The following is a 14844-nucleotide window of genomic DNA, read 5'->3' on the forward strand; positions in this document are numbered from 1 at the left end:
GTCTTGCATCTAAATAGGCCTTGCGTGATTGAAAGAGTTCCTTTAGTTTAGCTTAAAGTACAATCAGGTAGTTTACACAGGAGGTCCTTGCAGGGTATTGGATGAGAATATGCATGATATGAAAGACTTAAGAGCTAGGCTTCTGGGTGTGTGTTTGGACAGAGCATGGGTCTGCACTGCTTGTTTAGCCTAATTGGGACTCTCAAAGTGGTTTCCATTCGTGGGCGTCTCCTGCAGGGTTGTATGAGGGATGTCCGCTTCCTTACGGGAATCTTCGCTTGACTTAAAAAAGTCTGACACAAAGAAAACCTGCAGAACAAAACAAAACCAAAAAAAAAAGATGGTATTTCTGTTTAAAATAGCACTGCTCACAGGAAAAAGTCTAAGCAAGTAAATGTGTGGTGTTTCAAGAACATTATAGAAACAAAATTAATAAGAATCTGATTTTTTAAATTATATAATTATATATTATTGATTTATTTATATATATATATATATATATATATATATATATATATATATATATATATATAAAAAATCTGAATCAGCTCTGTTTCAATCACAACATTAAAGTACAGCTTTCAGTGATAAAGATTAGCAAAGAGCTTACCACCAGCAGGGCCATCAGTGCACCCTGCAGCAGTCCAGTCAGCACATCACTCCAGTGATGTTTGTAATCGGATACCCTCGACAATCCTGTATACACCGCGGCAGCGATCAGAAAAAACTGAAGAGTTGGTCTCAACAGCCGCGCCCACTGTACCTGAAGTCGAGCCTGCAGATAGAGCTGAGAAACACAGACCATGCTTTAAAAAAAGAAACAATGAGTCACTGGCAGTGGTGAATAATTACGAGTGTAAGCAGCATTTCTCCAAGAGTAGTGGAAAAAAAAAAAAAAGCACTAATGACTCAACGCTTCTTAAAAGCGTCTTCTGGAGTTGAGAAAAAAAAAGAACCAAACTGCTGACCACATGTCACTCAGTCAAACTGACCTGATTAAACATGTTGATTGATACAAGTTATCAGCACCAGAGAATGACAATCATAAGGTAAAGCATTATATCATATCTTATGCACCATGTTAAGATAATTTAGTTCCAGGAGATCATTCCTGCCAGCAGCCATCACCCTCTGGAAAAAAGCACTCTTCTAATTATTATTGATTTTATTAAAAAAAAAAAAAATAATAATAATACTACATTATTCTCCTCTGGGTTAAATAAGATTTTTCTCATTTTCATTTCTTTAATAAACCAAAGGTAATAAATACAACGTGATCTCTGAATCACCATTTGTTCGTTAAACATTGTGTTTAACTGCGTCATAAACCAGACTGCCATGTTTGATTGTGTTAACAGGGCTTGTCCTTTTTGTTTTTACCTACGACACACAAGTCTAACCTTTATCCCGACTAATGTTCTGTTTCTTCTTGCTCCACCTAAATTTTGTGTTGGAAATTATGTAATTTGAGTGGATGATGACTACTCGTGTAAACCCCCACTCCTTACAGGGAGAAAGAAGCTTCTTGTGGTGCCCGGCCTTTGTCCCTGTGTCTATTTATATCTGCCGTGTTGAATGAATCAGCAGCTCGTGGAGTTTGTCCACAGTGCACTAAAACAAGCTTTGAACAATCATAACAGTGCTTCTGATAGTGATCATGAGGTCATTAAAAAGGTGTAGTGAGGTCATTTTAAACTGCAGCTCAAAGCATTTTTTTTTTGTTAATTTATTATATAATTTCTGCTGCATGATTACAGTATGTCCAAAGCAACAAGACTACATCAAAACAAATGAGGATACTTTTCCTCTATCTTAATAAAACATTGTTGTTAATGTTTAACATCAGTTTGTTTAATAGTGCTAAATTGAAGTGGTTGGTACAATGTGACTTAAACACCTTTACAATATTTAATACAATGCATTAAAGAGAGTATTAATTATACAAGTTGTCATACTATTGATAATCTTGTTAAAAAATTTCTACATTGAGGCAAAAGAAAAAGTAGTAAACTGAGTTGAACGTGTGCTTTATTATTAGCCATCTTTGTAAATCTAGTCAGTTCTTTCAACTTGTACATTCCCAAATCAAAGTTTAACGCTGCTGAACATGCTCAACATGTAATAACAACAACAATGTTCAGTAACAATGTTACTGAACATTTAATATATGAACCTCACCCTGCTCTGCACAGTGTGCAGGTTAGTGTGCTACAGGTTGTTTTCAGGTTATGCTGATGTCAGCAGACTTACTGTTTCCTCGTATTTACTGGTTGTTAGTAGAGAAGCAACTTGTGGATTTACTGGGAGTTAAATGGAAGTCGCTGCACTCAGACTAGAAATATTACCACAAATAAACAATCAACATTTTTATTATGGAGGCCCTGTTTGTGTAATACTGGTGTTAAAGGTATTAAATAGTTCATATGATTATTTAAACAAGCACTGGATGAAGACACGGTAACTTTTCCACATTAACTGTTAATCTCCTCATTTCAGTAAAAATGAAAGGAAATCTTGATGTGAAACTGCTTGAGATACTTACAGCGAGGAACAACATGCAGTACATGGAAAAAGACGAGTGGCCAGAGTAGAAAGATAATCTGCAACAGAAAGATAAAAAAAAAAAAAATCAAAAACTCAACATTTGGCTACATGTTTACTTAGTTAACATTAAGATGAATCAGTTGGATGAAAACATTCAGATGTGCAACTAGGTCTTAATATCAGCATCGGACCTGGAAGAGCTGAGCTAATGCAGTAAGGTTTGACGATGTGTGAACTGGAGAACAACTGAAATCAACAAAGACTGCTCTCCCTTGCTCACCCACCTTGTTACATCCTGTTCATAACAATATTATAGTTTTACTTCAACAGCAAAACAGGAGTATAGATGAACAATCCAGTGCTTGATCCAAGAAGCATAAAACTGGGATACATTTGCAGGTAACTTAAACAACCTTAACCCCACAAAGTCATCCAACAGCAAACGCACCAAACAAACTCTAGCCTCATGCAGTTTCTCTTTACAATTAACCCCCCTGAAGACGTCTCATTCACCAGATGAGAACAGAGGAAAGCAGGCGATCCTGTATCTATCATCAGCACAAAACAAACAGTTTTCAGCAGCAGCCGTGAGTCTGAGTTGGCAGAACTGGGCTCTGCAACACAACCCAGCTGGCAAATGCAATAATAATGCTGAAGTCTCTACATCCCCGAGCATCACATCAAAACACGCCGCTTTGATGAGACTCGGCTACACTGGTCATTGGAAGTTTTCATTAGGTTAAACGCAGTTTCTTAAAGAAACCCACCTTTAAATTGATATTTCATTTTGCCATCCTGAACAAAAGAATGGCTCGTGACAGTTGGCTTAGTCTCTCTTGGGAAGAGGAGTCACATTACTGTAAGATGATGCTGGGCAGGCTACCCTGACCTCCTCTCTCCTCTCCTACTGCTCTTCATTACTATTAGCTTAGAGGAGACCATCCTGGCACATACACACTAGAAGTATAATGCATCCTGATGGAGATCTGCCTTTAAATCACTGGATCCTTCTCTGCTACATTAAAACAAAAAAGCAAGCAGCCTGCAGATAAATACTGGTTTCCAGGAAACATTAACAGTGTGTACCACACCCTTGCATGCATGTACAGTAGATACAGAAGAGAGGAAGTGGAAATGCGTACATTCAACTCAAACTCAAACAATACAGCTCTGGAAAATCTATTAAAAAAAACCAAAAAAACCCAGAATGTTATTGAATAAAGGCTAAGCATAAATAGAAAAAAGCAAAAAAGCTCTTCATAGCTCATCAAACTGTACACCGTTATTACTCCTCTGTGCCAGCATCAGAGCAAGAAGAGGAAATCCTCTCCTCCCACTATTCTTCCCTCTGCTCTGAGCCGATAACACACACGAACGTTAATGAAAACAAGCTTTACATTCCTGTGATATTACTCAGTCCTAGTATCTCTGCTCTTGAGTGCCTGAACTGGTACGAACTGCCACGCACCATCTGTTTACTGCATGTTACTGCACAAATACAGCATGCTTCTTCCATTCAGTAACACCAGATGCCAACAGATAATGATTCTCCTATAATTTGTAAAACACAACTGCTGAAGTGAAAGATATGTGTTGCTTCTCTCAATTTGTTACATCGCTCAAAAATATGTTGCATGACTGAAATGTGTCATCCCTGGGAGTTCTGCGTGGGGTAACTGGGGCTAGTCCAGCCATTGTGCCCATACCATATTTATCTATACTGGCCAAAAAAGAAAAAAATCCAAATTTGCTCATAAATAAAAGCTACAGTAGCTGCCCGACAAAAACAAACATTCTTCAAATGTACTTATCCTTTAAACCAGATGAAACAAATCAGCCCGATTGTCTATGAGACAATTTTGTAGCCTAAGACTTGGATGTCTAGAAATTTTCTCCTCTTAAACTCAGATAAGACTGAAGTAATTCTCGTTGGATCTGAAAAACTCAGAGCTAAAATTTCCAGTTTTGTAATTAACCTGGATGGCATTATTTTAGCTTCCAGTGCTACAGTGCGAAACCTTGGAGTAATATTTGACTCTGACCTGTCCTTTGGCCCACATATTAAGCAGGTTACTAAAACAGCCTTTCATTTACGTAATATAGCCAAAATTAGGGACATTCTGTCTCGGAGTGATGCAGAAAAACTGGTTCACGCTTTTGTGACTTCGAGACTAGATTACTGTAACTCTCTATTACTGGGCTGTCCTAAACATGCCCTGAAAAGCCTTCATCTGATCCAGAATTCTGCAGCCAGAGTCCTGACCAGAACCAGCAGGAAAGATCATATTTCTCCAGTTTTAGCCTCTCTTCATTGGCTGCCTGTTGAATCTAGAATAGAATTTAAAATCCTTCTCCTTACATATAAAGCCCTCCACAACCAGGCACCACTATATATCAAAGACCTCATTGTTCCTTATATACCAAGCAGAGTACTTCGTTCGCAGACTGCAGGCTTACTTGTGGTTCCTAGAGTCTCAAAGAGCCCAGCGGGAGGCAGAGCCTTTGGTTATCAGGCCCCTCTCTTATGGAATAAGCTCCCAGTTAGTGTTAGGGAAGCAGACACCCTCCCCACCTTTAAGACTAGGCTGAAGACTTATCTTTTTGAGAAGTCCTATAGCTAGGGATGGTTAGCATCCCTTAGTTATGCTGCTATAGGTTTAGACTGCTGAGGGACATTTCCTGATACACTGAGCTTCTTTCTTTTTCTCTTTATCTCTTTCTTTTACCCCCCCCCCCCATAACAGTGTTGCATCATTAACATGTATGTCTCCTGTCTCAGCAGGTCTCCCTGGCCGGGAGTAGCAGTTCCTGTTGTCTGTTGTCTTTCTGTCCTCTTCCCCCCACACAGCAGAGGCAGATGGCTGCCTGTCCTTGAGCCGGGTTCTGCCGGAGGTTTCCTTCCTGTTAAAAGGGAGTTTTTTCCTTCCCACTGTTGCCAGTGTGCTTGCTCAGGATGGGAGATTGAGTTGGACTCAACTCAATCTGTTGGTTTCCTTATATAGGTTATTATGAATTGGCTTTCATTATGTTTTCCTCTCTGTCTGTAAAGCGTCTTGAGATGGCATTGCCGTGATTTGACGCTATATAAATAAAGTTGAATTGAATTGAATTCTTAAAATTCCTTAAAGGTTTCCTGTTGGTACATGAACCTTCGCTCTGTGTACTTACAACATGGAGCATGTTACTAAACAGAAACCAGTGGTTCAAGAATGTTTTTTTAACCAGTAACTTGGAAGGAGGAGGTTAAATGCTTACAGAAGAAAAAAAAAATGGAAATCCTTTGGAAATGCTACAATTTTGTCATTGATCAAGAACCCATTGGCTTCAAAAGATGCCTTTTGCGATCATACGGTTTCTGTAGTCTCGATGACTGGCAGTCAATAAGTTAATTGAATAGTTTGTGACGTTCATCTTAAATCACACCTGTAATCAAACAGTTTTAGTTTTTTATTACTTTAATAAACACAATGAATATCACTCAGTCTGGGCAAGAACAGCATGTCGTGTTGAATTTAGTAGCTCATAAAAGATCTTTTTGTAGTTACAACCATCACTGGAAAGTTTTTGTTGAAACCTAGACAACAAATATGCTAATTTTCATCCGCTGATCTACATTGTTGATGGACCATTGTCTTATATTACCCAACTTATCCGAAGCCTAACCTAAAAATGTTCTGATACAGTTTTAAATGTTTCCTCAATAATTACAAGGTCAAAAACAGCAAACCATGATGCTGCCTCTGCCATGCTTCACAAGTGGCATGATGGTTTGCTGAGCTGTTTCCTTCCTGTAACGTCTTCTGCAGAGTTTCTGTTAAAATGGACACCTAAATAAAATAAACGTCTGCAAGTGTTTTGCTCTCAACCTCCCACAATTTTCTTTATGTAATCCAAGCTAAACCAGTAAAATCCCTAAATTTCCTGCTTGTTTGAATAGTTTCTCCAATTCACATAAAATAGTCATCTTAAAAGAGTTTGCAAACTTTGTGCTGCAATTGTATGTCTTGCATGGCTAAAACGTCCCAAAGAACCTCCTTATTGATGAATTGGCTAAAACTGGTAAAAGGTTTACAAAAAAAAAAAGAGGCTATAAATGATTAAATATTTTGAACTAACACTTACCTGCCCTCGTTGACCATGGTTGCGTCTCCATTGCAGGTAAAGTCTTCAATATACACCCCTGACGAGCAGTTGAGGAGTTTCCAGTCAGGTTTACACACATCCAGGAAATGCGGCCTTAGCCGGCCAATTGAATATTTTGCGATGTCTGTGAGAGACTGGCTCATTGCGGCACCGAAAAGGAAGGTACCAACAGCTTTGTAAACACAGGCAACATAGCTCCCGAAAGAGGACTTGGATTTGAGGCGGTTTAGATAAACTAAAAGGCACTCGCCAAAGATCATCTGGAAAGAAAAAGGAAAATTGGGTTACAGGTTTGTATGAATCAAAAAATATGTTTAAAAATGAAAATAAATAAGTAGCTGACTGAACAACAGAGCAAGAATCTTAACATAGGAGTTAAAATAAAATTTAGTTTAGTGATAAAAAAAACAACATGCATCGTGAACCTGAACGGTTCCTGGGATTTAAAGTTATTCTCTGTAGAAACTGAAAGAACAAGGATGCTCCTGTGTCTGCACACAGACATTAAACCAGCAAAGGTTTAACCAAACTTAGGATAAGCCTGGAAACAGGCAGCTTGGCTTTGATAGTGCTTTAGTGGTTTTTAACATTTTTTCTTAGGATTAAAGAATCTATTAAAAATGAGAATTCTTTTAGGAACAAAAAGCAGCTTCATTACTTATTCTACTTTTTCTGCTGAGCCAATCAAATACTCTCATTACTGCAGCTTCTCATTTAACCACATGAACTGAGACTGTTATTGATTATAATATGTAATTATATTAATAAAGCAGAGACTACTCAGAATCTAACTGCTCATCTGACAACATTGGCATTTCTGTTTTTGGTTTCCATCTACCTGACGGCTTTAGAAATAAATAGCATTGGCCAAGGAAGGATGCCCACTTTCTATTTAAAAATATTTCATTCAGGACCATACTGTTGTTTAAGTGAAAGCATGCTTTTTAAATGAATAAGGCAAACATTTATGCAATTCAGCTCATAAAGGTTTATACGTTTCATTTAGGCAATGACTCATGACTTCCTCACACTGTAAATGCTGCACTGTAATTGCTTATGAATGCTTTGTAACAATGACAATAGTTCACAGGCCTAGAGGGCTTAAATTCTGACAACATAACATGACAGGTTCATTTCAGCACTAAGTTCAGTACTAATTTTACAAGAAAGTCACCAGAACTACACACTACATTTTGTGTTGCGATACATTAAAAAGAAAATTACTATTTTTGGCCATTATGATTTATAAAAGTCAGCTCATAGGTCGTCAGCCTTCTTAAGAAAATAAAATCAATACTGAAGACTAAAAACAGAAACAAAAGAGAGAGAAAAGCATCTTTTCTGAAGTTCCTACTTGTTCTCCTGTTTCACACCTGCCATGTTTAGAGACATTGCTGCTGCTTCACTGGGGTTGATAAGTTACATAATAGTAAGCTAAATCTCTCCGTTTTGCCTTCAGCTGCTGAAGATGAATTCATTTTTTTTTTCCAACATGGTGCTAGAAAGTTAGTGGTGTTTAGTGGAGACTGCAAACATGGAGGCAGTACTACAAAGTTAAATATTTATTATTGAGAATTATGAAGTGAAGTAAAAGGAGGAAGTAAAAAAAAAAAAAAAAAAAAAAAAAGCAGTACAGGAGGAAATTGTTAGCAGAAAAGATATATGTATACAGTTTATTTAGTAGATGGACTTACAATGAGTATTGTGACGGGAATCATTACACCTCCTAACAACTGATAGGAAATGGTGTCCTCTTTATAGGGATACTTGATTGTATCATCATTACAGAAAAAACCTCGGCGAAAAGGTCGGTGCTGCAAATTGAGTATTGCAAATGGAAGTCCAGCTAGCAGGGAACCAATGAGAGAGACAGAAAACAAAAGTTATCAAAAAGGTTCAGACATCTTCCCATCATGCACCTCTGTGCCTGTGCAAAGCAGGAGTTAGCAGGCAGGTGAGAAGCTCTGAAATCCTGCATCCTCTGAAGGCAGCGTGTCCATCACCAGCTTTCAGGAACATCATTAAAGCTTAAAGCATTGGCATGGAAACGGTTAAATGCTGTTAAAAAGTGCATGTTAATAAGGAAAAGAGAAAAAAAGAAGATTTAAAGTGACGGCACAAAAATGACAATTGTGAGTATTAGTGACAAGTACATCTCCATAACTTTCTCTTCTGTGTCCCCTGAGCAGCAGGAGTTGTGTTTCCAGGCGGGTCTCTGAACCCAAAACACTCACGTTACACTTTCTCCTCATCTAAAATAAAAAGGGAACTTGCCAATTACTTCGTTATCTTTCCGATAGCATACTACTCACGCTCTGAGTGGATTTTCCACCTCTGTGCTCTCACACATTCCTCTAACAGACAACAATGAGTGAAGCTGCTGAAAATGGCTAAAATAAAGACAAAACATGTAAGATTGTGAAGTTACAGTCACTTAAGACGGATTTTAAAAAAAAAGAAAAACAAAAAAACAAAATTTTTTAGAAACTTTTACACCAAGTTTCAAGTAGTTTATTCATCACACGCTGTCCTTCCTGTCAACATTATTACCCATAAACAACTACTCACCCAACAGGTTGACTTTAAAATGAAATAACTAGGAAAAGCCAGAGGAAGCCTGGCTTTTGTTGGGTTCCATACTCAGATTAATGGATTCATTTGGGGTTTGAATCTGTTATGCTGTAATACCTTTATTTTTTTAAAGGTCCAAATGTTTAATTTATTTAAGTTTTTAAGTTTAAATAATGACTTAAAAAGCTAAAGACTGTCAAAAACCAGAAACATTCTAATATTTAAGCTTCAGAAATCCTGCTGAAATGCTCCTGTATGGATTTACAGGTGGATTTGATGTGGAATCTGCTGTTTTGTTTTTAAGTGGACATCCTTCTTTGCCTTTACCTTCCTGCATAGCACGGTTAGCCATTTATTTGAAAACACACTGAACATTAGCCTCTGAATATCTGCACTTTAATGAACCTATCAGTTCCCACAGACCTTTCTCACAGTGGATATTTTGACTTGCCAATGCTGGAAAAGAGCAAGAGTATCTGATAAAAGCAGCAATGGAGTAAATTCCATTTAGGTGTGGCAACAAAAGAAAGAAATGCACCATGCCCAAGGCAACAACCATGGCACACCTGATAGCACATGTGCTATACCTGTTTATGACAAGTCAACATACATCCTGTGAGTCAGGAGTTACTGTTAGCAGCTCCTACTTACACAGCTAATGGGCAGGGTGAAGCCCACAGTGTAGAGCACCGTGGAGGTGATTGTACTGTGATGGAAAGGGTACTTGATGCTGTCATCATTACAGAAAAAGCCCCTTTGGTAGGGGCCGATTTTACCCAGGTTAAAAGCTGCCACAGGCAGACCTCCTGTAAAAGAAGAGATCAGGACGAGTTACAATAAGGAAAAAAAAAAAGCAAAAGGGTTTTATGAAAGAAGTGCAAAGTAAGGGTCTTTTAGAAGTGAGAGAATGCACGTTGGCATAAAAAATATGAAGAAAGAGAGAGTAACGCAGCAATTTAATACAGTTACATCCATGAATAAGCAAACCTTTCCATCAATTTAAGGAATTGATTCTGTAGATATTTAAGTTGCGGAAATATCCAAACCAGTAACACAGCTGCAGTTCATCAGGATTCATGCTGTGTCTTTATCTGTGGTAATATGTTGAGACTGGAGGAGACAGGTGTGTGAAGCAGCCGACCTGGGCTGATTATTCATGTACTTTCTACAATATGAGAAAAAAAGTCTGCACAAACTGATACTGCGTGACGGTTGCTGTCGTCGATGTGCACAACGAGTAGTTGGAGTCAGTTTGTGGTTGCCTTTCTTTGAACTTTTATCTGTGTTCCCAGAAAAACACAGAGATGCACATTTTGTACTAATACAGACCCAGCATAGTCGACGTTTGCACACCAGTTTTGTAAATGAAACAAAAAGTTCACTGCTGCATTTTGAGGACCATCTCCAACTACAGATTTAGACAAACAGGTGGATTGCAACACAGCAGGGGAAGTTATGAGGAGCTGTCCACTTTAAAGTGGAACTATTATGTGCATTTCAGGCTAATTTAATTTTTTTTCTGAGACCAGAAGGGCTGGGATTGATCAAGTTATTGTCACAAATCGCTTAATTTACTTCAGACCGACCCTCTCCGTAGGCTGTCAGATCAGCCTGTGGGCAAAACGAGTAGACTGAGACTCTTCCGCATTAAGCCCCGCCTCCCGCCACCGCACTACATCGGGAGTGCGCACCGCAACTGCTTTCGCCGTCATTGTAACATCTCATAAACAGGATTAGGCTGCTATGAACTCAATAAAAAATAAAAAAAACAAAATACAATGTCAACACATAGCATACAGCCCTACATGTTGGAACCTGAATCAGAGCCTGAAAATGAAGTGGAAAACGGCAACCCACAGCAACGAATGCAGCAGGATGTCTCTCTTTGGTAAACTCACCAGCCATCGTTGGAAATAACTTTATCCGACGTTTTCCACCCGCCTGATGTATTTGTACATGCCCTAGTTAACCAGTAGAAGGTAACCAATCACCGAACCTTATCCCCCGGGACGTCACAAAGATTTTCAAGTAGAAAAAACTCTCTAAAACGACACGTTTTTCGTCGCCATGGAAACCGAACGGAGAGAGTGCTGGAACTCAAACTCAAACATGCGTTTAGGTGATAAAAAAACGGTGCTGTTCACATGTCTGATGAGGATTCAACACTGTAGAAAGCTCAGAAAACTCCAAATACCATTATAGCACCCCTTTAACGTAGTACTTCAGTTCCTCTGAACAGAAGAAGCATGCCACCCAGGGTGAAGTAAATTTTACTGTCTAGGTATAAGGGAATAAAGTACATTTGCACATTGGCAAAATAAAAAACTAGTATTTAACTTGTTGATTGTTATTTTCCTGAGCTCAATTCCCTAAAAAGGATTTTTTTCCAAGCTGAACTCAGAGATAGCATTCATTACTGAGCACATTCAAAATTTTGCAACAATGTGTGTTTAAAAAAACACCCCACCAGGGACATTACATATATGTGCTCTCTGAGAGAAGTTATTTGAAAGGAATCTGTGGCTTTTGTCTGAAGCACATTGGAGCTGTGGACACAGCTAAGCACTTACTATAGAAAGCACCATAAAGATAAGAGATCATGCTAATTGCTTGTGGCAGTCCAAAGTCTGCACGTACTGCTGCCATCATCTCACTGACCATTTGGCCTGTTTAGTCCATTGTATAGCAGAGAAAAGACACATTCATCCAAGCAAAACGTGGGGGCAGTTTATGAAGCTGGAATGCAACAAGCCACATGCAGGAGAAAACATACATGAAATTTCACATGAAGATGCACTTTAATCCATAAATCTTCTCTGTTTGTAGCTTCTGCAGCTGCTGAGACCCTCAGCTGTGCCATCCTGAGATGATGGGCTACAACAACTGGAGGTGCCAGAGAGCTGGGACACAGACACTCTCAAGACACAGACAACTCATGAGTCAGTTCCCAACTGCAGCAAGCAGTCATGCAACCAACATATTCTCACTGATGCGACTGGCAGTCTAAGGGTTTCATCACATGACCACAGAAAAACATGGATATGCTACCAGAAATACACACTTCTATTTTATTTTAGTCTCACTGACAGAGTGTAGTAACTGCATTATGACCAAATAAAATCAACCATGAAGGTGGAACAGACAAATACTGAGCTTACTTAAAAATCCTTACCTTTACCTTAAACTGCATCCTTACAAACTAGTGGTGGGAACCTTTGCCCTCATCCTGCAAGTTTAAGATAAACACCTGATTCAAATCAATGAGTCACTGCGCAGAACTTGATGGCCTGTCGGATCCATTTGTTATGAATCAGATGTGTTGGATCAGGGACACGTCAAAAACATCCAAGACTGTGTCCTTCGAGGACCAGAGTTCCCACCACTTTTACACAACGATCCTTAAACCTCAGCAGTGCATGACTTCTGGTAAGAGCCTCGAAATAGACTCTCAAAGACTCATTGTCATAATCTAATATTCTAGTTCACTTGGAATAATTACAATCTGCACACTGAGATTCTCATGTAGACTGCCTAACATGCCAATTTTGCATGAATTTACATGGAGTTAAGTCAAATGTAAAGCACCCCGTGTATGTTTTGGTCACCTGAAGACGTAGCACACAGTCTGAAGGCCAATAATGATAAATGAGAATGAAACTGATACGAGTTGAAGGTAACAAGCATTTAAAATGAATCATCGTCTGTATCTGATCATGAAAATCCAGTTGTATTTTCATGGATGTAAAGAAAATAATAAAAGTGGTAGAATGAGTAGCTACATTTAGTGGGGAAAAATGTAATTCTACCACAAGACATGGCTGAAATAAATAATTTTTAAAAAGGTACAAAAACCTACAAGATCTAAATAAGTGAAGACTCGTTGGTTCATATATCTCAATGTAAAGACTAAATTTTATCAATTGCTTAAAAAAGTGAATATCTGAATATCTTGAACAGAACACAATGGAAATATGATCTGCAACTCATTGATCCAAGAAATTCAGGAAAAACCTATTTTTGGTTACATTGGCCATCAAAGTGATAAGGCTTAAAAGTACAAAATTTCTCAACAGCACACCAGCATGAGTCTGCAGAAGCTCAAATATTCTCCATGAGTGAATGTGTCACTATATGCCACAATACCAAGCAATCATCTTTGAAAATATGGCATACAAGAATAAGAAATTCTATCTAATACAGCATTGTTATTAGGATTTTTTTTTTTTTTTTTTAAATTTTCTGTAACCACGGACTGACTGTATAAAAAGGATCAATCTGATGGCTTTGACTTTCTAGCCAGTTGAATAGTCTTTTACAGTAACAATTCAAATTAAACAACCTCTACACACCAGATAAACTATAATTAATAAGCAGAATAAATAAAAACTCAGTTAAAGTCTCTGTGTAGCCCACTGTCCTGGACATTCACCACTCCCTTCACGTGATGGCAAGCTGCTGAATACCCCAACAGAAGGATTACATCGGCTCTCAAATCGGCTTATATCAGTAACAGCGACAACAAACTGGCTGTATAAGTAAGTTCAAGGAATTTAAACACATACCCAAAATCAGACAGGCTAAGTCCAGCAGGACAAAGGGGATTCCTTTGGCCTCAAACATGTTGACTGTTCTCCGTGTCGGTCTACAGTCTAGTCTGCTGCTGGTGGTGCGTCCTGCGCTGTAATAAACCTCAGGGGGATGCTCCTCCTCGGAACCTAGTTTCTTATGCGGCTGTTTCCGACTGACTGGGGTCCAAAGTAAAACGAAGAGGCGAATAGCTTTTCTTTTCCTTTAAGAAAAAACACAATTAAGGCAGAAGCCCTCGTAAGAAAAAAAAAGAAAAAAAAAAAAAAAAAAGACCACCCCGGCCGAAGGAGAGCAGCTACATAATAAGAATATGCGTATCGCTGTTACGCGGTGAAGCAAGAACTCCGCGTGACTTAACAGCTGTTTAAAGCTTCTGAATAAAAAATAAAACTAAAGGGAGGGGAAACAAAAAGCACAAAACACTCCCTCCTCCAGACAGCCGGTCATTTGGACAGACACCTGCCCAGTGTCTACGTTTGTTGCCGGTGAAACATGAGCTGACAACGACTCAGCAGTAGGCCTCGCGGTGCTTTCAAGTACCAGGAGGAATGTCGTAAATGTGAAATACTTGTGCTGCATTCATGTAGTATCATTTAAATGGGAAACTACAACTTACTCAAATGTGGTTTACCCCGTGCTAACCTTGAAGTCATCAGATGAATCTTCCTAATTAACTATCACAGCAATCAACTTGATTAAAAACATCAATTTATATTGGTCAAATTCACAAAATGTATCCCAAGAGGAATGTAGAGGCCATGGTTTTGTATTTGGATCCTGATTGGTCATGACTTCAAAGGACCATATATCAGTGCAAGCTAGGTTCCCCATGTTTTTGCTCTTAATGGGATGTAAAGCTGGTAGCTAGCATCTTATGTAAATAGGGAGGGAAATTATTAAGGGTCTCTCATCAGCCCTCACTTGCCACTTTGTTTTTAGGTAGATCTTACTACTACTGGGTTGGACCCTGTTTTGCCTTCAGAACCACGTTTGCTTTTC

The 14844-nt window shown here is 38.7% G+C and overlaps 1 protein-coding gene across 2 annotated transcripts; it reads right to left on the reverse strand.

The window, feature by feature from the left end:
* Positions 1-175: 175 nt before the first annotated feature.
* Positions 176-14318, reverse strand: plpp1a (phospholipid phosphatase 1a). Of its 2 annotated transcripts, none has more exons than XM_079256764.1 (6): positions 13821-14318; positions 8382-8533; positions 6667-6947; positions 2543-2600; positions 611-787; positions 176-309 (listed from the first exon to the last, which is right to left on the reverse strand). In XM_079256764.1, exons 1-6 carry the CDS (start codon positions 13876-13878, stop codon positions 190-192), a joined length of 846 nt encoding a protein of 281 aa, XP_079112890.1. In that variant the 5' UTR covers positions 13879-14318; the 3' UTR covers positions 176-189. The 2 variants fall into 2 exon arrangements, with proteins under 2 accessions (XP_079112890.1, XP_079112889.1); XM_079256763.1 differs by lacking the exon at positions 8382-8533 and adding an exon at positions 9910-10064.
* Positions 14319-14844: the final 526 nt, after the last annotated feature.

The sequence above is a fragment of the Telmatherina bonti genome (assembly GCF_933228915.1).
Source record: "Telmatherina bonti genome assembly, chromosome: 17".
Taxonomy (NCBI): domain Eukaryota; kingdom Metazoa; phylum Chordata; class Actinopteri; order Atheriniformes; family Telmatherinidae; genus Telmatherina; species Telmatherina bonti.

Bases quoted from the DNA above. Each gene is read 5' to 3' on its own strand.
- plpp1a (XM_079256763.1), bottom strand. From the start codon at position 13,878: ATGTTTGAGGCCAAAGGAATCCCCTTTGTCCTGCTGGACTTAGCCTGT. The intron at 2,601-6,666 runs GTAAGTGTTAGT...TTTCTGTTGCAG, and splicing joins ACCATGGTCAACGAGGGCAG to ATTATCTTTCTACTCTGGCC. The intron at 310-610 runs GTAAGCTCTTTG...TTTGTTCTGCAG, and splicing joins CACTGATGGCCCTGCTGGTG to GTTTTCTTTGTGTCAGACTT.